Raw genomic sequence first — 22,144 nt, forward strand, 5'->3', positions numbered from 1 at the left:
TTTTATAACTGTCCTGATCCACACTCCACCCCAGAACATACAAAGCATTTCTCTTTTTCTTTGAAGTAGCCCTGCTGCCACTATTTGCTCTGAATATGGCATTTAAATGGTTAAAGTTGCAGTTACTGTTTCCATAAACGCTGTAAGGTTACAAGAAAATGAAAAATGTATATTCTTCTGTTTCTCGTTTTCCATTTTTTGTGACATTTTTCCTGCTCACCTCCTCAAAATTACAATCATTGGGGTGTGTGCATGAATGAGTGCTGGGGGGTGGGGGGTAGAGAAGAGAATAAGGCTTGAAGAGTCCTCTGAGGGTAAGAAGAATCGTGACCATGTACCGAAGCACAGTTAATACTCCACTTGGAATGCAAAGGTTAGTGTCTTTGTCATCATGACAGCAACAGCCATTTATTGAACATTTACCCGCAGAAATTCTATCAATTATAATTAAATGAAATATATCATTAATTCTTGCAAAAATCTTGTAAGTTCTATTATTCTCTCCAGGTTACAGACAAGGAAATCTAAGCTTAAAGAGGTTAAAACACCCGCCCGAGTACATGCAGGGGCCTCTGTAGTTCTTCTGTAAATGTTAGCAAGATAAATGATGCACAGAGCTTATGTGATGGTCATCCACAAACACCTTTTTTAATGTGAAAAATGTCATGGAAAGAAAGTAAAGACAGATTATAAAAGTAAAATGGCATCCCATGAATATTCTATTGATTTTAAAATACTCATATCAGGTAGGATGAAGTTAGCTATTACTCCCATGTAAGAAATGTAGAAATGGCCCCAGTTTTTCTAATGCTACATAAGAAAAGACTGGTCACTTTAGGAATAGAATTCAGATTGCAGTATTTGAGGAAGGGGATTTGTTTTTCAAGTAGAAAACTTAGATTTTAAGAATAAATGAGGACAAGTGATACAAACTGGAAGACCCCCAATACAAACACAAATTAAGACAGGGTGTTTGAGAACAGTACACATAACTGAAAACCACTATGAGATATTATAAAAATAAAAATGTATCTACTGTCTCCTAATCAAGAGTGCTATTATTTCAGATGATACTATAGAAAGATGATGCCTTGAATTCTTTTCTAAACAGAGAAGGGTAAAAATAAACAAGCACAAATTACTTTTTATTACAACGCTTTACTCCTTAATGTTTCTTTCTTAATCTTTTTTACTTCTAAAAGTATTGATATTATCTCTCACAATCTTTGCACTACTACCTCTGGCTTTTTTCCAAAATATTAATCTTTAGCAAATGACATTGGACTTCTATAATCATTGCTATTCTCCTCTGGTCAACTCTCTAAGTCAAATTAAAATGTACAGAAGCCAGTTTTTCCTGGATTTCATTCTGTAGTTAAAATGCAATTATGGGACATTAATCAATTATCAGAAAAAAACATTTGAGGTAAAAAACTACATTTTTTACCTCAATGTGGATTTTTTCAAAAACCACCAATTTATTTAATCCCTCAAATGTTTTCCAATCAAGTAGATTCCATCTTTCTCTTTCAGGAAGAACATCTACTAGAGGACTGTTATGATGATATTTCTACAGAAAGTCTTATCTCACCATAGCCACAGAAAAAGAAAACAGCAAAAACAATACATACCTATGATACCTCAACTGCAAAGTACTTCCCTCGAGTGATTGGATTGCATTGGTTGACCATCTGCAAGTCATTTTAGTTAAGTACCCATCAGTTTCACATGATATATTGATATTGACATCTATTTAAAACACATTAAAATATTAATACAAAGCAAAAACATCAAACAATTTTTAATGAAAATCACATTTCCTTACATTATCAATGGGACTCTAATATAGGGCCGATCATAACAATTTGCTTGTGGAAGAAAATGAAGAGAAGTTCAGTATTCTTACCAATCACGTATAATTCAGCATAGCGATGGTGGCATTCCTGCTCCTTGCAGCAGTACACTGCATCATAGGTGAACTTCCCTCGAGGCTTGGTCGCATTCAGATTTGGAAAAGTAACTTTGCTAACACGGTCACCCACCATGTTATACTGGCTTTGAGGAATTTTCTCAGCTAAATTCAGCCACCAAACAATCTTTTTTGAGGAAACAATCTTGTTTTCACTTTTATAAATGCAGTGAAAAGAAACATTAGATCCGACACTTGTCAGAATTTTAGGTGGAAAGTATATGACATCTGCAGTAAGAGAAGAAAGGGAAAATATCAGAGGAAGACCAAAAACATCCCATCATCCCATAAGGAATTTACACTATGTGAAAAGATTCATAATGCATTCAAGATCACACTGCCAAAAATAAAATGAGTGTACCAAGAGACTGTGTAACTGTAATTGCCTGGTTATGGAATTGCAGGCACTCCTATTCCCAAAGGACTTGAACATCAAAAATATCTTCAGTATTTTCTAAACATACAGACTTATTATAAAATATCTTTTAAGGCATAACTGTCACTTGCTAATTGATAGGCAGAAAATTCATTCAAATAAATATAATTTAATTCCACTATGACACATTTTCCATCATACTCTGCATTAAGAATCAGTGAAATTTAGGGCAAGTTCTTGAATCAAATCACTATAAGGCAAAATCCTGAAGAATAAATGGTGGTTGATATTGTTTCATTTGGATATATGAAAATTTCAAATAAACAGGTAGAGTAGAGAACTAGCCTTAAACAAGAAAACTAGTTAGGGATATGTAAAATCAATGCTGCACCAATGCACCAAAACAGGAAATACTGTAAATACTGATCTGTAATATTTTAAGTTAGTTAACACCAATATGCTGTGGTTAAGGACAAAGGGAACCAATATTTTTCTAAAATATTATTTTTAAGGCCTCTATACTATTCCATACTACTTTTTCCAGCCCCCTATTGTTGGAAACATAGCTTGCCTATAGTTTTAGTTAGAAACAGAATAAAAGGTAATGACTGTTTACACAGAAGAAATTATTTCTGCTACAATGCATTATAAAAGCAGTATATTTCAGTTGTACAATTTAAGGTAGGCCATTTTCTGATGAAAGAATATGAGTATCTGTTTTCATTTATATCGTCTGGATTGCCCCCAAAACAAAAACAAAAAATTTCATTGGTTTTTATTATTTAAGTTTTTTTTTTATAATAACAGTCTTTATATTTACAACCTATACAAAACATTTGTACTTTGAATGTCTATAGTCAAGCATAAACAGGAAAAATTTTAGTAGCATGAAGTCACTGACAGAAGCCAATCCATTAGATTTTTAATCCTAGCCTAGGGTGGCACTCAGGCTTCACTGGGACAATGCTTACTACACACATACCTAGCACAGATCTGAAAGATCATTAACCTACCTTCAATATGCTACACATCTCACTACTGAACTGCTTCAAAAGTCTAAGAGTAATTTTTATCTATTATTTTTTTATTTTTTAAAGAGTTTATTTATCTCAAAGAGAGAGAGAGCAGGTACATGAGTCGGGGGTTGGGGGGTGGTAGCAGAGGGAAAGGGAGGAGCAGGCTCCTTGCCAAGCAGGGAGTCTAACACGGGGCTTGATCCCAGGACTCAGCGATCATGACCTGAGCTGAAGGCAGACGCTCAACTGACTGAGCCATTCAACCATCCCTAATTTATTTTTTTTAAGAGTATAAATAAGATTTCAAAAGTTAAGCTGAATCTTTTAAAGATACTAAAAAAGGCATTTCACTTCAAAATTGAATGCCTAAGTAAGGCTTAATTGAGAAATACAGTTAAAGTCATAGTATATGGCATGATTAAATAAATACTAAAATATTAGCTTAAAAAGAAGAAAACAAGTTATTAAAAACTTGATTTTGTAAAATCTACGTTGAATTTATAGAAATTGGTAGGAAGTAAATGTTAAATATTTGATTTTCAAAACAGTATAAATGTATATTTTATTCTCATGTGAGATACTATACAATATTTAATTTATAAAATAAGAATTTTCTTCTCATGACTAAGAAATACTTTTGCAGAATCTACACTAAGAATTTCATTAAAAGAAATTCTATTGATATTAGTGAGTTACTTACATGAACATAAATCATGTGTCAAAACATTTTAAAGTTATTTTAAAATGTGTTTATTGGGACGCTTGGGTAGCTCAGTGGCTGAGCATCTGCATGATCCTTGGGTCCTGGGATGGAGTCCTGCATCAGGCTCCCCGTAGGGAGCCTGCTTCTCCCTCTGCCTGTGTCTGTGCCTCTCTCTGTGTGTCTCTCATGAATAAATAAATAAAATCTTTAAAATGTGTTTATTATAGTGCCAGAAAATAGATTTTTAAATTTTCAAAGCAGTTTTCCTATTTTTCTTCAAGGGGAAAATATTTTCCCTAATGCACTACAAGCAATGTCTAGAACGAAATGTAGAAATTGTTTCTCCTCTCCTTTGGCAGCACAAGAATACCATTAAGAAACGTATTACAAGAAGTCAGCACTTCTAAACTTATTTTCAGCATGCAGCATAACTAAAGTGCAATATTCTTGGACTTCTTAAGTTCTGGTAAGGTCCTGGATTTTCTTCAGAGTCCAAGATCTCCCAACAGCTAAACAAAGAATCTACACAATTCATTTTCAAAAAATCCATAGGATTGCCTTGATTAAAAACTGTCAATGCTTCATTAATTGTGCACTTGGTAGAGAAAGCTTTGATAAATCAATGAATAAAAAGTAGTAGCTATAAAGGTACTGATAATTAGCATCTGTTTGCTCTGACAGCGATACACCAGACAACCTCTATTCAAAACAAAAAGAAAAAAAAAATCAGTAACATCCAAATGTTCGGAAATGAATAAAGTAGGTATGCTAATTCATTCTAAATAAGTTAGTGCCTCAACCTTAGAATGTTTCTGTTAGGTGGATGCCATTGTAGGACCCATCCATCGATAACAGAGGATAATCCAACAATATTAAATACCTAGATTTAAGAGAGAAGGATCCAAAAAGAAGTCCAAAAGAATAGGAAGCTCCCAAGTTTGGAGAAAGATACTTCACTGGTGCACACCATCCAAGAACAAGCCTCCAGTGCAGTGAGCACTGGGAGTATCGGAACTGCTCTAAAGGCAACTCAGCAAACCTAAGACCTGAAAAACCCAAGCAACACTGAAACCTCATTTATCAGGAATCATGAAGGAAATGAGGTGTTCCACTGAAATGCTCTATGTAATTAAGCTTACTGCTTATTAGTTCCCAGGATCAATTTTTAGTGACACCGGAAAATGCGCCTACGTATACATCATGTACCTCATCACTGTATTAGTGCATACAAACATGAACGCTGGAATGAAACTGCCAGCTCTAGACTTTTACAATTTACTTAATCTCTCTAAATCTTGATTTCTTTGTTTATAAAAAGGAAATATTAGTACCTATCTCACAGGGGATAGAAAGGATAAAATGTTAATATATGTAAAGTACTTAGAGCAGTGCTTGAAGCACAGGAAGCACCCCATAACTATCTTTATTGTTATTATTAGTATTACTATTCAGTAGGGAAGTATGAATCTAGTTATACCTTTTACCTGTGATTCAGTAACCACGTATTACATCATTAGATTCTTTTAGAATTTCCCTCTTCTTCAGTCAGGGTAGGTTTTCTAATCTAATTAAGAAGTAAAATTAAAAAAAAAAAAAGTAAAATAGAGAAGAAAGCCATCTTCTTGTGAAAGAGAAATATTTCACCAGATGGTACGTAAAGGCAGAAAGCCACAGGCCACTCAGAGTGAGAGTCAGGGTTCCCTCCTCTGCCATCCACTTTACCCCATCCCACTATAAAAAGCCTCCATTGGACATTCTTTAAAAGTTGATGTTGCAATTCATTCCTCTTTACATAATTCACAGCTGCTCATTAAGACCTATTAATCAACAATAAATCACTGAAGGTAGAAAAGGTGACCTTCCTTAGAAAAATTCCAGAAGTTGAGGTGTCGGCGCAAACATTGTGATGTTCAATAATTATCTGAGGAATCGTGATGAGAAATCCATGTCTTCTAAATCCACTGACACAAGGTTCTTGACTTCCCTGGTGAGAACCAATCCTTCTTATTGCCTAGTACTTTGTTAACTCTTCTGACAACCTTGCTCATGTATCATGTCAACCTCTCACATTCATCAGACACTGAGATTTTGAGTATTGAGATTATGGATTTATAAACTATGATTGCAGATACTATTTATTGAGTGATTACGAAGGATTAGGCACTGCAGTGAGCACAGTAGGTACAAGGATTCATTCTATCCCTATAAGAATGTTCCTATTTTGCAATTGGGAAAATTGAGGCAAGGCATAGAAAGGTTAAGAAACTTTTCAAATAAGTGGTGGGGCCTGAAGTTCTATAATATTTTGTCAGACTCCAAGTCAGTGCTCTTAAACCACTAATGCTACTGATTCTTTGACTAATCAATTTTTTTAAAAGATCTTATATATTCATTTGACAGACAGATAGAGGTAGAGAGCACAACTGAGAGGAATGGCAAAGGGAGAGATAGAAGCAGGCTCCCCACTGACCAAGAAGCCAGATGTGGGTCTCGATCCCAAAATCCTGGGATCATGACCTGAACTGAAGGCAGATGCTTAACTGACTGAGCCACCCAGGCAGCCCTGATCAGTGCTTTTTAAATAGTAAGTAAACAATAAACAAATTTATTTCATTAAATATGTTGACTACCTGCTTAGTGATTTACAGGGTACTTGCTGTCTCTACATACCCATAATCAACCTGCATGAATTTCAGTAGGAATAATTTTGCTCTTTTGACAGATCAGACAAGTAGGCAAAGGACCATGAAGTGTCTTCCTAGGGTAACAAGTTAGCATATGACAGGGCTGGACTATTCTTAGGCGCCTGGGCCTCTTTGTAAAACACCACCTCAACTTCAGGAGGAAGTTTTGAATAAACCAGTTTCTCTGATGTTAAAGACAACTTGAAAAATATGAAAATTGGAAGTGAAAAGTCTCAAAAGCAAGCATCTGTAGTGAAAAGAATTATTTCATTATGTTATTACTTATTATATTACATAAATGTAATAATTAAATGAAATTTGAATGTTTGAAATTTATGTCAAATAAATAGATCTGATTTAAAGTGTAAATAAAGGAAACATTGAGACCAGTAATGTTCTGAATTTGTAAATTTGGAACCTTTCTATTAACCCTATATTTTGAATAGGTAAGAGTAATTCAGCAAGATACACAAACATGGGAACTCTTATACAAGTTTTTAATTCACAAATTAACCTGCCAACATCTAAATAAAATATTAATATTGTGTCCCTCCTTTTGGTTTACTGCCACAAAATTTAAGATGCTTATAATAGGCCAAAGGAAATCAGGAAGCATGTTCTCCTCTCAATAGGAGCTACTCTTACAAAACCTACCTTGTGTGATAAAGATAAGAGGGGTGCTCCAGTCACCCCAGATTCCTGGACCATCCAGTTTCTTGCCTCTCACTTGAACTTCGTATGAAGACCCAGGAAGCACACTGTCTATTAGCAGAGATGTAGCTGAGACAATTTCATTAGCCTGTTAAACATGAAAAATGAAAACATCAGAGCATCAAGCTGACATAGAACTTTTATCAAAATGGAGAACAAGCAGTCCTAAGAAATTTCAAAGAATTAAAGGCTTTAGAATAGTTAGCTGGCCACAGTGGGATTTAACCAAAATCAGTAACCAATAACAAATGTTGGGACACCTGGGGGGCTTAGTGGTTGAGCGTCTGCCTTGGTCTCAGGTCATCATCCCGGGGTCCTGGGATTGAGTCCCGCATCAGGCTCAATCCCACAGGGAGGCTGTGGCTCCCCACAGGGAGCCTGCTTCTTCCTCTGCCTATGTCTCTACTGTCTCTCTCTCTGTTCATGAATAAAAAAATAAAATCTTAAAAAAAAAATGTTTGCACCTTTGTCAATAAAATTTTAAGTAGCCCATGAGTGCAAGAAGAAAATCATAATGACAATCAGCAGATATTTTTAACTGAATGATAACGAATATTGACCTTGCAAAATTTGACAGGTTGGCTAAAGTCAATGGGGAGTTTTAAGCCATGGCTAACATCTATATTACACATGTGGTAGAAAATGATGAGCAGGAATGGACTGAGAATTATAAACATTCCTAGAGGAAACTGTCACAGAGGAGGGCATGAATAATTTTAAGAATCTGAACCCAAAGATAAGCTATAATAAATCAAAATACAGATTGAAAACTAGAGGGAAAATATTTAAGAGACCTAATTCTGCATAAAACAACCACTACTAAGAATTGCTTAGCAAATAAATTCTGTTTTCCAACCTTGTCCTCTGTTTTCTTTTTCCCCACATGACACTAAGGATTCCTTTTCTGCTCTGTATGAAAATAAAGTCTAAAAAAAAATAGGCCCAGAGCTTAAAAGACAGGTGTTTACTTCCAAATTATATAACAAATGCTATAGTCCATGACCTTCTCCTTTTCCTCTCCTATTCCTTTTTAACTCATCCACTGCTACTCTTGCCCTCACTCACTCTCCCGGCCTCTCGCTTCTCATCCAGCTTAAGGGTCTCTGACTTGCTGTTGTCTCTATTTGGAAACTAATTCCCCCAGATATCTACATCACCAACCTCCTTCAAGTCCTCACTCAAATGTCACCTTCTCGGGATCCCTGGGTGGCACAGCGGTTTGGCGCCTGCCTTTGGCCCAGGGCGCGATCCTGGAGACCCGGGATCGAATCCCACGTCAGGCTCCCGGTGCATGGAGCCTGCTTCTCCCTCTGCCTATGTCTCTGCCTCTCTCTCTCTCTCTCTCTCTGTGACTATCACAAATAAATAAAAACTAAAAAAAAAAAAAAACAAATGTCACCTTCTCAATGAGGTCTTCCTCATCTCCACTTAATATTACAACCTATAGCACCAGTACCCTCAAACTCCTTTGTCCAGTTAGCTCTACCATCCAGTATATCCTGGTGCAAATAGAACAGTTCCTAGCACCTAGTGGGTACTCAATAAATACTGAAATAATGAGAAAAGAATTTCACACACTTTTCATTACAAATGAAAGCACTGCCTGTATATAAATACACTGAACAATAAAAAAAAAAAGTTTGAGGGACACCTGGGTGGCTCAGTTGGTTAAGTGTCTGACTCGTGATTTCAGCTCAGGTCATGATCTCAGGGTCGTGACATCCAGCCCTGCGTCATAGGACAACTCCACACTCAGTGGGGAGTCTGCTTGGATTCTCTTTCTTCCCCTTCCCCTCCCCCCACCCACTTGCTCTCTCTCTCAAATAAATAAATCTTTTTTTAAAAAGTTTGAATTGTAAAATAAAAAACCAGAGCTCTGTAAGTAAAAAAAAATAACTATTAACTCAAGTTTCTATAACTGGACTTCTGTAGTTATTTAGCTGTGTGTGTAAGGAAGAGGGAACTAGAGGGAGAGGGAGAGACAGAGAGATACAAATCTACGTAAACTTCTTTTTGGAAGAGGAACCTTCTCTGGCAATAAATTCTGGGAGGAATTTGCCACAGTCCTCAACATATAACATGCATCCATAGATAAGAGAGACTGTGCAACATCAAACAATTTTTCTAAAAGGATTGCAGACATGCTGTTCAGGTGTTCATTTCCTATGCTGATCTTAAATGAAAGCCAATGATATAATATTAAATTACAGTTGATTCTGCTCTAGAAGGACCATGTATATTTGGCATGCAAAGGGCATTTTCTTTTTTTTTTAAGATTTTATTTATTTATTCATAAGAGACACACAGAGGGAGGCAAAGACATACACAGAGGGAGAAGCAGGCTACATGCAGAGCCTGCACAACCCCAGGATCACGACCTGAGCTGAAGGCAGATGCTCAACCACTGAGCCACCCAGGTACCCTGCAAAGGGCATTTTCTATGGGACTTAGAAAGCATCTCATCTTTACTTGCTTCTCAACTTTTCATTTTATTTTCTAAAATATACTTACTTTTCTCACATTTGTTGAAGAATTCTCTGAATATCTCACTTGATATTGAAGTTGAAATGGTACTAATGTTGGGCTGGACCAAGAAATCTTTAAATTGCCAGTATCTGTGATCTCCATATGCAAACCTAATGGTGGATCAGGCTTCACTTAAGGAAAAAAAGAACATTTTTAAGTCAAGCAATTTTCATGATAATCATAAAATAGAGTCAAAATGAATTTTTAGCATTTCCCATTCTTTCAACTACTTAAAAGGTGACCTATTCAAAGGCTAATTATACAAGCAAAATATTAGGTCTCCTTGTACCTTTCCATAGCAACCCATGTATACCCATTTCCTCTCCCAAGTGGTAATAAGTATAAATCAGTAATGAGGTTGTTTTGATAAGCATAAATTCCTGCTGTAAAAAATGTCTGCTAACCTTATTTAACCTAGCATTCCCAAAACTTCCAGAATTCCCCCACCATACTCACACACTGATTTAGTGGGTGACAAGAAAGAACAGCATTTTGCAGGACAGTACTTGGAAAATGCATGCAAATATGCATGCAAAATTCAGCAAGTCTATTAACTTTGAAATATAATCTAGACACATCTACTCAAAAAATCCACAGTATGCGTATTTTACATGCAATAAACATAGCATTTGCAGGCCCTGGCTTGTCACCAGAAATGTGGATAGAGTTTCTTAGCCTAACAATGTGTTTAACTTGGTAAATGATTTGAGTTCATGTGTATATGCATGTGTTCATATATGAATATGCATTTGTATATAGGTTATACGTGTGTATATAGTTTTAAACACACATAACCTTTACATTATTTGCAGAAACAATGTAAACCTCTTACAATAAAGGATTAAATAAATACTGGTTTATCCCTATTAGGGAAATCTACGCAACCTTTAAAAATCATATTGGAGAAGAATACTGAAAATGTTTAAGATTTTTAGTTTTAAAAGTTTATTAAACATCATTTATACTTTTAGTTCCTGATTTGTTAAAATTAACAAATAAAAGTATATTTACAAATATATATAAAATAGAAACAAAATGCCAAAATGATAGAAAATAGATGATGCATTTCTCTTTTCTGTGCATCTCTGTTTTTTCAAGATTCTATTTATTTTTAAGATTTTATTTATTTATTCATAGAGATGCAGAGACACAGGCAGAGGGAGAAGCAGGCACCATGCAGAGAGCCTGACTGTGGGACTCAATCCAGGGTCTCCAGGATCATGCCCTGGGCTGCAGGCGGCGCTAAACCGCTGTGCCACCAGGGCTGCCCTGTTTTTTTCAAGATTTTAAATAGCAGGACTTAACATATGTAGAAATAATCATTACACTGAAATGCTGGCTGATTTAAATTTTATTTATCAAGAACTAAAGTGGCATATTATTATTAACATACTATCTCTTCGAAAATTTAGACATAGTTTTTCTCTTGAGTCAAAATTTATAAAGCTTTTACTTTATGTGACATATTACAAATTTTAGTTACTTTAAAGCACAAACACTAAAGTCTAGAAATAATAGGTGAAATTAGTTGAGTTCTCATGATCAAAAATAAATCAAAACAAAAACTCAAACAGAAATCATGAAATTAGGGGTGCCTAGGTGGCTCAGTTGGTTAAGTGGCTGCCTTTGGCTCAGGTCATGATCCCAGGGTCCTGGGATTGAGCCCTATTTGATCAAGCTCCCTCCTCAGTGGTGAGTCTGTTTCTCCCTCTCCCTCTGCCTCTTCCCCTCAGCTTGTGCTCTCTCTCTCTCTCTCTCAAATAAAAACTAAAATAAAATAAATATTAGAAATCATGAAATTATAAACTATCGTATATTTCCTGCCTGCATACATATGTGCCTTAATATTAGAAATCTAAAAACAAATCATTCACTGGACCACCCATGTCCCCAGTCTTAGATATACTGCCATCTACCTGCTTCTTTCAGAGTATTATTCCTTGAAAAAGTTGGCACTACTCACTCTCCCCACTTTGTGTTCCATTTTCCTAATCAACCTACTGTGATCAGGTCTTCCTTCTCAACAATCCACCAAAACTTCTCTGTCAAAGTCATCATCCTTTGCCAAATACAATGCCAGTTGTCCGATGCATTTTACTCCACTTGTCAGTGGCATTCCACAGCTGCTCACTCTGTTTCCACATGGCTTCCAGGCCACCAACCTCTTTACTCTCTTTTCTCTCTGATTGCCTCAGTCTTTCTCTCACTGAACTCTAAGTGGATGATCTCAGGCAGTCCCATAAACATCTATATGCCAGATACTCCCATATAGATTTTTCCTGAACTCTAGGATCATATGTCTAACTGTCTACTCAGCATCTCTTGGATATCTATAAGCATCTCAAAAATAATGTGTCACATACCTGATCCTCCCTAAATTTCCTCATCTTAGTATCTGGTACCACTATTCACTGGCATGCTCAAGGCCAAGTCTGAATGTTATCCTTGGTTCTTCTCTGCCCATACTCTACACCCAATCCACTAGAAATTTCGGTCAGCCCCATCTCCCAAATGAATCCCAACTATGATCATTTCTCTACTTCTCTACTGCTACATTCCTAAACCAGCTAGATCATTCCAGTTAGCCTCCTGTCTGAGCCTTCTGATTTCAGTCTTGTAACTATTATTCTTCTTTTCCCCATTGATTTCCTTCTTCACATGTCAAGTAAATTTTAAATATACACACAGACGGAACACACACAGACACACACACCTGACAATACCACTCTACTGGTTCAAAACTTCCCCTGTAATTAGAATAAAATCTAAACTCTATAGCCTGGCCTACCATATGACCTGAATCCAATACTGACCATATCTTCCAAACATTCCCCTGCCTTATTCACTCTAAGCACAAACGTTTTCTCTTTGGTTCCTCCAACTTCCAAGTTCAGTCCATTTCAGAGGTTTTATGGGTGCTATTTTTCCTGCTTGAGGCACCTTTTGCTCTGGATTTTTGCATGGCTATCTCTTTTTTACATTCAGCCCAAATACTATCTCTTTAACAGGTCTTCTTTGATCTCCATAGCTGAAATGACAGGCCCTTTTTCTCAAAAGATTATCCCTGGGCAGCCCCTGTGGCACAGCAGTTTAGTGCCGCCTTCAGCCCAGGCATGATCCTGGGATTGAGTCCCATGTCGGGCTCCCTACATGGAGCCTGCTTCTCCCTCTGCCTGTGTCTCTGCCTCTCTCTGTGTGTCTGTCGTGAATAAATAAATAAATAATCTTTAAAAAAATATTATTCCTGAGGAAAAGACAAAATTTAAGTTTCTTACAAACTCTATTATGATAGAGTTTGTGCACCTTCTCTTAACTATTTTTTTAAATATTTAATTAAATTTTGGCTCTAAATGTTTCTAAAAATCACCTGACAGAATTAGTTTTTAAAAGAGAACATAACAATATTTTATAAATTTCATATATATTTTTCCTGTGGTATAACTTCATGACAGAATTGCTTAGATGACATTTTAATTATGTTGTAGAGACCACAAATATAACCCTAGAGAACAAATTATTTGAAAATCCTAATGTTAAAATATGATGTCATGCAGATTCAAAAAGTGGCATATCCCCAGTAACTTAGAAGGAAATGACAGTGAAGTTGTGTAGAAAACTTTGTGTGAGATACTTGGAAAAGTGGCTCTAGTGTCACTAGACATCTACTGATGCTAAGATGCATGCAAAGAGTTTATATATAATGGTCTCAGGAAATAGGGAAAATAGTAATGCTGTTAAGTTATATGTTATATATAAAATACATATCTATATAAAAGTAAGTTAATAAATATTTTAAGTGAACATGGCCTATATTATTCACATTTGTAATCATATGTTCAAGCTGATCAAAAGAAACTGAGAATCTTTGCACTAAAAGTATGTGATGGCACTACCTATTTGGATTTTTCTTATAATCAGATTTGTATAGCAAATTATTTAGTTGTTTACTTCTTTATTGTTTCTCTCTGCTCACTATTGTTTGTCTCTGGTTTTTGAGGCAGGAACTTTGTCTCATTCACCATTGTTTCCCCAACTCCTAGATCAGTGGCTGACATACAAGAGCTTCTAAGAAATATTTATTGAAGGAATAAAAAAAAGTATAAAATAAAGATAAAAAAATAAACTTCTAATTACTTTTAGAAATTGTTATCTGACAAGTGAAAAAGTAACAACCAAATAATACATATCATTTAGACAGATCCAAGACTGAAAGAAAAACTGTTCTTAAGAAAGAATTTAAGGGGGGGCCTCAATGACTCAGTCAGTTAAGTAAGTGTCCAATTCTTGGTTTCTACTTAGGTCATGATCTCAGAGTCATGAGATCAAGACCTTCATCAGACTGCATGCTCAGTGAAGAATCTGCTTAAAAAGTCTCTCTCTGCCTCTCCCCTCACTCGCACTTGCACACACTCTCTCTCCCTCTCTAAAATAAATAGGTAAATCTTTAAAAAAGAAAGAAAGAACTGAAGTTATAATTGCAGAGATATCTATACTACTGTGAAAACATTCTAGAAGCCGCTTTTAATATTCCCAGTTCTACATTTGCTGTCCTTACCACATTGGTCAAAGTAAGATAAGCTATTGAAAAATTTTGTACACAATACCTAACCTGTTTATATGACTGATGTTTAGATCTATTACCTTTCTAATGCACAACTTACCAACATTTATGGGCTGAACTGACATTAGAGGTGACTGAAAATTTATTCCACCCAACGTGATTTTCAAATACATAAGAAGAGTGTGGTTGAGTTTGGCTGTTGGCACAGGCACATGGCATTCACAGCTGTCATGAACACTGCAGTTGCATGGAACAATCTGAAAACTTCCCTTCTGGGGGACTGGAGGTGACTCTTCTAACACTTCAGGCCTATGTGAAAAAGGAAGAGCTAAATATCAGCACAGATGTGACAGGACTGGATTTATTTAAACTATATGACAAAAATCCAAACTGAGGTGAACTATTCTGGACATCCAGCTTAAATGGCATCTAGAAAAAACAAGGTACATTATATCAGAAACACAAAGAAAAGGGTTAAAGCAGGTTAGCCATTAGAAATAATAGCAGGAAGAAAATAGTGAAGCAACAGTGAAGTACTGAAAGGAAAGAAAAATTGCGATCTTAAAACTTTATACCCAAAATATCTTTCAAAATAAACATGAAATAAAGGCTTTTTTCAGGCATACCAAAATTGAAAATATTTGTCACTATCAGGTCTGCATTATAAAAAAATGCAAAAAGGAATCATACAAAAAGGAAATGGTAGCAGATGGAAGTCTGATTCTATACAAAGAACTGAAAATAGCTTTAAAAGGGTAAATAGTTACTGACTGCTTAAAGCAAAAATAATACGATGTAGTGTAGAGTTGATAACACAGGTAGAAGTAAAATGTATGACACTGGCTCCCAGTTTGGGGGGAAGAGACATAATGTAAGCATGCAGTTTTAATGTTCTCATACTATACATTAATTGATATAATATTACTTAAAGGTACATCAGTTAGATTATAAGTTAAAAACCTATATCATAAATCCTAAAGCAATTGTTAAAATAATAAAACAAGGGTTATAGCTAAAGAACCACAATGATCAAGCTAACAGAATATTGGTATAAAGACAGAAAAACAGATTAATGGAACAGAATAGAGACCAACACTTATATGGGCAACCAGCTTTCTACAGGGATACAGAGCTTTCTCTCTGTGAAGAAATGGTAATCTTCTCATTAAGTTGTGCTGAACAATGGGATATCTATATGCAAAACAAAACAAATTTCAATCCATACTCACACCAGATTCAAAAATTAATTCAAAATAGATCATCAGTTCAAACAGGAAACCTAAAGCCATAAAACTTCAAGAACATAGGGACGAAAATGTGTGACCTTGAGTAAGGTAACAACATTTCCTTAGATGCAACACCAAAACCATGATCCATAAAAGAACAAATTGATAAACTGGACTCTTACCAAGATCGAAAACTCTATTTTTTGAAAGAAAGACACTATGGAGCAACAAAAAGACAAGCCATATACTGAAAGAATATATTTCCCAATTATTTATCTGATAAAGGACTTGTCTCCAGAAGATATAAAGAATTCTCAAAACTCAATAAAATACAATTAAAAAACAGGGGAAGATTTCACCATGCACTCAGCCATAGAAGATAAACACATGAAAATAAGCATGTGAAAAGAAGCCCAAGATCATTAGTCATTTAGGAAATGCAAATTAAGACCACAATGATACCACTATCCACCTTTTAGAATGGCTAAAATTTCAGAAGTTAATTAATGGAAGTGAAGAAATTAGAACTCTAATGCACTGCCAGTGGGAATGTAAAATGGTACCACTTTGTAAAAACAGTTTGTAATTTCTTAAGTTATTAAAATTACACCTATCATAGGATTTACACATTCTATCTCAGGTATTCATCCAAGAGAAATGAAAGCCTATGTCCTTTCAGAGACGCATACACAAACGAACACAGAGACTTACAGCAGCTTTATTTGTAACAGCCAAAAATGGTAAGTGACTCAAATGTCTATCAACAGGTGAATGGATAAACAAATTGTGGCATATCCATATAATGGAATGCTACTTCACAATGGAAAGGAATGAACTGAAACAGTCAACAAAACTAAAAGACAACCTACAGAATGGGAGAAGATATTTGCAAATGACATATCAGATAAACGGCTAGTATCCAAGATCGATAAAGAACTTATTCAAGTCAACAGCAAAAAAACAATCCAATAATGACATGGGAAAAAGACATGAACAGAAATTTCACCAAAGAAGACATAGACATGGCCAACAAGCACGTGAGAAAATGCTCCACATCACTGGCCATCAGGAAAATACAAATCAAAACCACAATGAGATACCACCTCACACCAGTGAGAATAATAAAAATTAACAAGACAGGAAACAACAAATGTTGGAGAGGATGTGGAGAAAGGGGAACCCTCTTGCATTGTTGGTGGGAATGGGAACTGGTGCAGCCACTCTGGAAAACTATGTGGAGGTTCCTCAAAGGGTTAAAAATAGAACTACCCTACGGGGGATTTACCCCAAAGATACAGATGCAGTGAAACACCAGGGATCCTGCACCCCGATGTTTATAGCAGCAATGTCCAGAATATCCAAACTGTGGAGCCTTGGTGTCCATCAAAAGATGAATGGATAAAGGAGATGTGGTCTGTATATACACTGGAATATTACTCAGCCAGTAGACACGACAAATACCCACTATTTGCTTCGATGTGGAGGGACCTGGAGGGTATTATGCTGAGTGAAGTAAGTCAATCAGAGAAGGACAAACATTATATGGTCTCATTCATTTGGGGAAGATAAAAAATAGTGAAAGGGAATAAAGGGGAAAAGAGAGAAAATGAGCGGGAAATATCAGAGAGGGTGACAAAACATGAGAGACACCTACCTATGGGAAACGAACAAGGGGTAGTGGAAAGGGAGGTGGGCGGTGGGATGAGGTGACTGGGTGACAGGCACTGAGGGGGGCACTTGACGGGATGGGCACTGGGTGTTATGCTATATGTTGGCAAATCGAACTCCAATAAAAAAATATATCCAAAAAAGAAAGGAATGAACTACTAGTGGATGCACACAATATTAATGAATCTGAAAATAATCGTGCTGTATGAAAGCATGACAAAAGTGCTGTATGATCACATTTATATAAAATTCTATAAAATACCAAGTAACCTGGGTAACAATGCAGATCATTCATTGCTTGGGGACAATGGAGGGGGATGAGGGTGGTAGGATGCCACAGATACAGGCGGTGGATGGTGTTACAAAGGGGCAGTAAGCAATTCTGTGATTGGTAGTATATCCATTTTCTTTATTAGGGTTAATGATTTTATGAGTGATTTCACATACCAAAACTTACCAAGTTTAAACCTTAAATATATAATAAAACTGTGTAAATATATACAGTTTATTGTCTATTTTATGTCAATACAGTTGTTTACTCAAAAAAAGAAAATTTAAGAAAAAAATTTTAAGCAATACTTTGCCTATCACTGTAAACCTACAAATGAGTGAACTAACCTTAAAAACTAATTGCAGGGGTGGCTGGATGGCTCAGTTGGTTAAAAGTCTACCTTCACCTCAGGACATTATCCTGGGGTCCTTGGGATCCAGCCCCGCTTCATGCTCCTTGCTTAGTGGGGAGCCTACTTCTCCCCTCTCTGCAACAACCACCCCCTGCCCCGCTTGTGTGCTCTCTCTGATTATCTCTATCTCTCTCTCTCAAATATCTTTTTTTAAGGTAACTGTACAGTTTTTCCTAGACTTATGATGGGTTACCTCCTGATAAACTCATTGTAAACTGGAAATACCCCAAGTTGAAATGCATTTAATACACCTAACCTACCAAATGTCATAGCTTAGCCCAGCCTACCTTAAACATGCCCAGAACATTTACACTAGCCTACAGTTGGGCAAAATCACCTAACACAAAACCTATCTTGTAATAAAATGTTGAACATCTCATGTAATTTACTGAATAGCATACGAGAGTTAAGGAAGGAGAGATTGAGAGAGAGAGAGAGAGAGGATGGTTTTAAGTGTATCAGTTGTTTACCCTTATGGTCATGTGGCTGACTAGGAACTGCCACTGCCCAACATCAAGAGGGGCTACATATCACCAGCCTGGGAAAAGATCAAAATTCAAAACTCTACTGAATGAGTATTGCTTTCATATCATTGTCATAAATCAAACCATTGTAAGTGGGTGACTGTAACTAGCTGGGTTGAGTTACCTATCTCAAGGCAGAAAGAATGGCATGCAACAAAGACACAGAGTTGTTATTTCTGATTTATTAGTGTTAGTTTTTTTAATCAGCCTGGTTGCCTGGAGAATCTAAACCTAGGTGTAAATAAAAAAGACTTTAAGGGGGGAGCCCTTGGGTGGCTCAGCTGGTTAAGCTGCCAACTCTTGGTCTCAGCTCAGGTCATAATCTTGTGATCTTGGGATCAAGTCCCATATTGGGCTCTGTGCAGAGTCTGCTTCAGATTCTCTTTTGCTCTCCCTCCAGCTTGTTCTCTCTCTAATAAATAAATAAAATCTTAACAAAACAAAACAAACAAACAAACAAACAAAAAAACCCTCTAAGGTGGAAGTTGGGGGTGGGGAGTGGTGGACAGGGGTAATTAATATTTCCCTGTCTTGCTTAAGCTATCCCATTCTGTCCAAAAACACCTGCTGCTTTCTATCTAAACCACTCCATCTTTTTTAAAGAATGTGGGGATGCGAAGAGAGTATTAATACTTAGATGTGATCACTGCCTTCAGAAATCTTACAGTCCTTTTGTAGGGAAAAAACTGTAAGTGCTAAATATACTAATTAAAAATTACTGTGGAGAAAGCACTGCTTTAGAAACTCTGCTAAATAGCATATATCTGAGAATTGAGATATCAATACAACATGAAAGAAATGGATCCAAATCTTTCATACATACACCACTAGTATTAAATGTGAGTTAAGATAGATTTTCAAGTTTCCTGAGATAGACTTCAGTATTACCTTAGTCCTAAAAGAAAACAATCAAGAAATAACATTTATAGGCCTTTTAACGTGTAAAGCAGTCTACTGGTCACTGTATAGGGAATAATATTATTGTAGGAAGCACAGTAAATTAACACCAACACTTAAAATCAAGTCCTTCTGTTTATTTATGAGCCATAAGACCATTAGACAGGTAAGTTCTTTTTTGTGAGTCATGATTTCCCCAATCAACAAAGCAGAGAAAAATTCCTGCATCATCTTTATAAGGCTGTTATAAATATCAAAGACAATTACATAAAAGTATTTTTGAAAACTTTAAAGTGCTATAGATCCATAAAATACCATTTGGAATTAGAGTTGGAATGACTTAGCACTTTCAATTTTATTTAAATATTTAAACAAAGCCAATGAAATGTTATTTTTTAAAAAATCACACTAAGCCTTTTAGGTGTTTTTCAAATATTAAAGGCTTTATCAAAAGATGATGGAACAAATTGAAAAAATTGTGGTATTTTATGTCAGAAATATGCTTGTATGGTGTTATACTTTGAACTCCCAAATTTTACAGTAAAAATAGAACTAAATAGAAAATAAGCACATCATTCTTGACTAACACTTTTTAAAGGACAGAAAATTTAATGATATTTTTATTTTTTTAAAAAGAAAGGTTAGAGACATCTGGGTGGCTCAGTGGTTGAGCGTCTACCTTCGGCCCAAGGCATGATTCTGGAGTACCAGGATTAAATCCCACATCAGGCTCCCTGCATGGAGCCTGCTTCTCCCTCTTGCCTGTGTCTCTGCCTCTCTCTCTCTTTCTCTCTCTCTCTCTCATGAATAAATAAATTAATTTTTTTAAAAAAAGAAAGGTTAGAATTGCACTGTCTTACTATAGATGGTCTTGCCAATTCCATTTTTTTTAAAGATTTTATTTATTTATTCATGAGAGACACAGAGAGAGACAGAAAGGCAGAGACACAGCCAGAGGGAGAAGCAGGCTCCATGCAGGGAGCCCGATGTGGGACTTGATCCCTGGCCCCCAGGATCACACCCCGGGCTGAAGGCAGACACTAAACCGCTGAGCCACCCAAAGATCCCCTCATTTTTTCTAAATAGACTGGATAATTGTAGAATTGGGCTGATTACCAATTAGATTAACTACCTCGTTTCTCTATTACTTCACTGTTGTGTGCTCTGTTTAATCAATCTCCTTGTTAACTTCTTTATAATTTCAACATATACAAAGAAAATATATAGTATATATTCATAATCATGATTATATGTAATTTATATGTTTATTTTAGTAATTCATTATTTGGGTTTTTGTTTTAAAGCATATCCATTTAGAAATTTCCCAAGGCACCCCAACAGATAATCCCATTATGAAACACTAAGAATCAATCTAAAACTAATATTCAAATATCCTTCATAGGGGTAAGGAAACTACAGCCCACAGGCCAAATATACCTGTTTTTGTACAGCCTGTGAGCTAAGAATGGTTTCTTACATTACCAATGGTTTTTTAAAAAAGGAAGAATGTCCCATGATACATGATAATTATATAATATTCAAATTTCAGTGTCCATAAACATAGTTATGCTTATTCATTTACATATTAACTATGACTACAAGGTTGTACGAAAGAGAGTTTGGCCTGAAAAGTCTAAAATATTTGCTATCTGACCCTTAAAGAAAAAATTTTCAATCCCAGCTATTGGCCAGAAACATTTTGTACTCCCTACTGGTGGGAACTTGATGGGCAAAAAATACAGAATCCATATTAAATATATCATCATATTTCATTTTATAGCATATTTACAATTCACACAAACACCCTGAGAATCACTAATTTAATTTTTCAAACTACCTTATGAGGGAACTAATATCACCTACTTTCTAAGTGAGAAAGTGAGGCTCAGAGACAATGTAGTCCTTAAACTTGTCTGATGTCTTGTGCTTCCATGTTCATTGCTCATTTCATTATACCCAAGGTGTCTTATTATCACAAGACACTGTTACTGTTGCCATTTTATTATTTTATGTAGGGGATTAATTCCTTAGTGGCCACAACTAAAAAACAACGATAATCTGAAGGACCTTAACATTTCTATAAATCAGAACTTAAAAGAATTAAAGGATTATTTCAAATTACTTTTTCCTTGAAGAAAATATTAGATATTTCTCATATTTATGAGAGCATAAACTTTTCAAAATTTGTGTGAAAACTGGAATACACAAGCCTCATTACTTGTCAAAGTCAGCCTAAGAACAACTTTCATCTTCTAAAAGAAGTTTGAAGTAAACATCAAACAACTACTCTAAATTTTGATAATTTAAAGCATAAGGATTAAAATGGTAATCAAATTTTTAAAATAAGGAGAGACATTGACTTAAACCAAACTTAAGAATTTCTGAAATCGGGACACCTGGGTGGCTCACTGGTTGAGCTTCTGCCTTTGGTTCAGGTTGTGATTCTGGAGCCCCGGGATCGAGTCTCACGTCAAGCTCCCCATGGGGAGCTTGCTTCTCCCTCTGCCTATGTCTCCGCCTCTCTGTGTGTGTCTCTCATGAACGAACGAATGAATGAATGAATGAATGAATGAATAAATAAATAAATAAATGAAATCAAC

The 22,144-nt window shown here is 35.8% G+C and overlaps 1 protein-coding gene across 8 annotated transcripts in view; it reads right to left on the reverse strand.

The window, feature by feature from the left end:
• LEPR (leptin receptor) overlaps positions 1-22,144 on the reverse strand; it is a 132,448-nt gene that overhangs the window by 26,007 nt on the left and 84,297 nt on the right. For all 8 annotated transcript variants that reach the window (XM_041770513.1, XM_041770511.1, XM_041770518.1 and 5 more), the window contains 5 exons: positions 14,647-14,855; positions 9,971-10,116; positions 7,403-7,547; positions 1,907-2,197; positions 1,632-1,749 (listed from right to left, as the gene is read on the reverse strand). In XM_041770513.1, coding sequence (XP_041626447.1) covers positions 1,632-1,749; positions 1,907-2,197; positions 7,403-7,547; positions 9,971-10,116; positions 14,647-14,855 — 909 coding nt within the window. The remainder of the gene's footprint in view (positions 1-1,631; positions 1,750-1,906; positions 2,198-7,402; positions 7,548-9,970; positions 10,117-14,646; positions 14,856-22,144) is intronic.

Source organism: Vulpes lagopus, chromosome 10 (genome assembly GCF_018345385.1).
Source record: "Vulpes lagopus strain Blue_001 chromosome 10, ASM1834538v1, whole genome shotgun sequence".
Lineage (NCBI taxonomy): Eukaryota > Metazoa > Chordata > Mammalia > Carnivora > Canidae > Vulpes > Vulpes lagopus.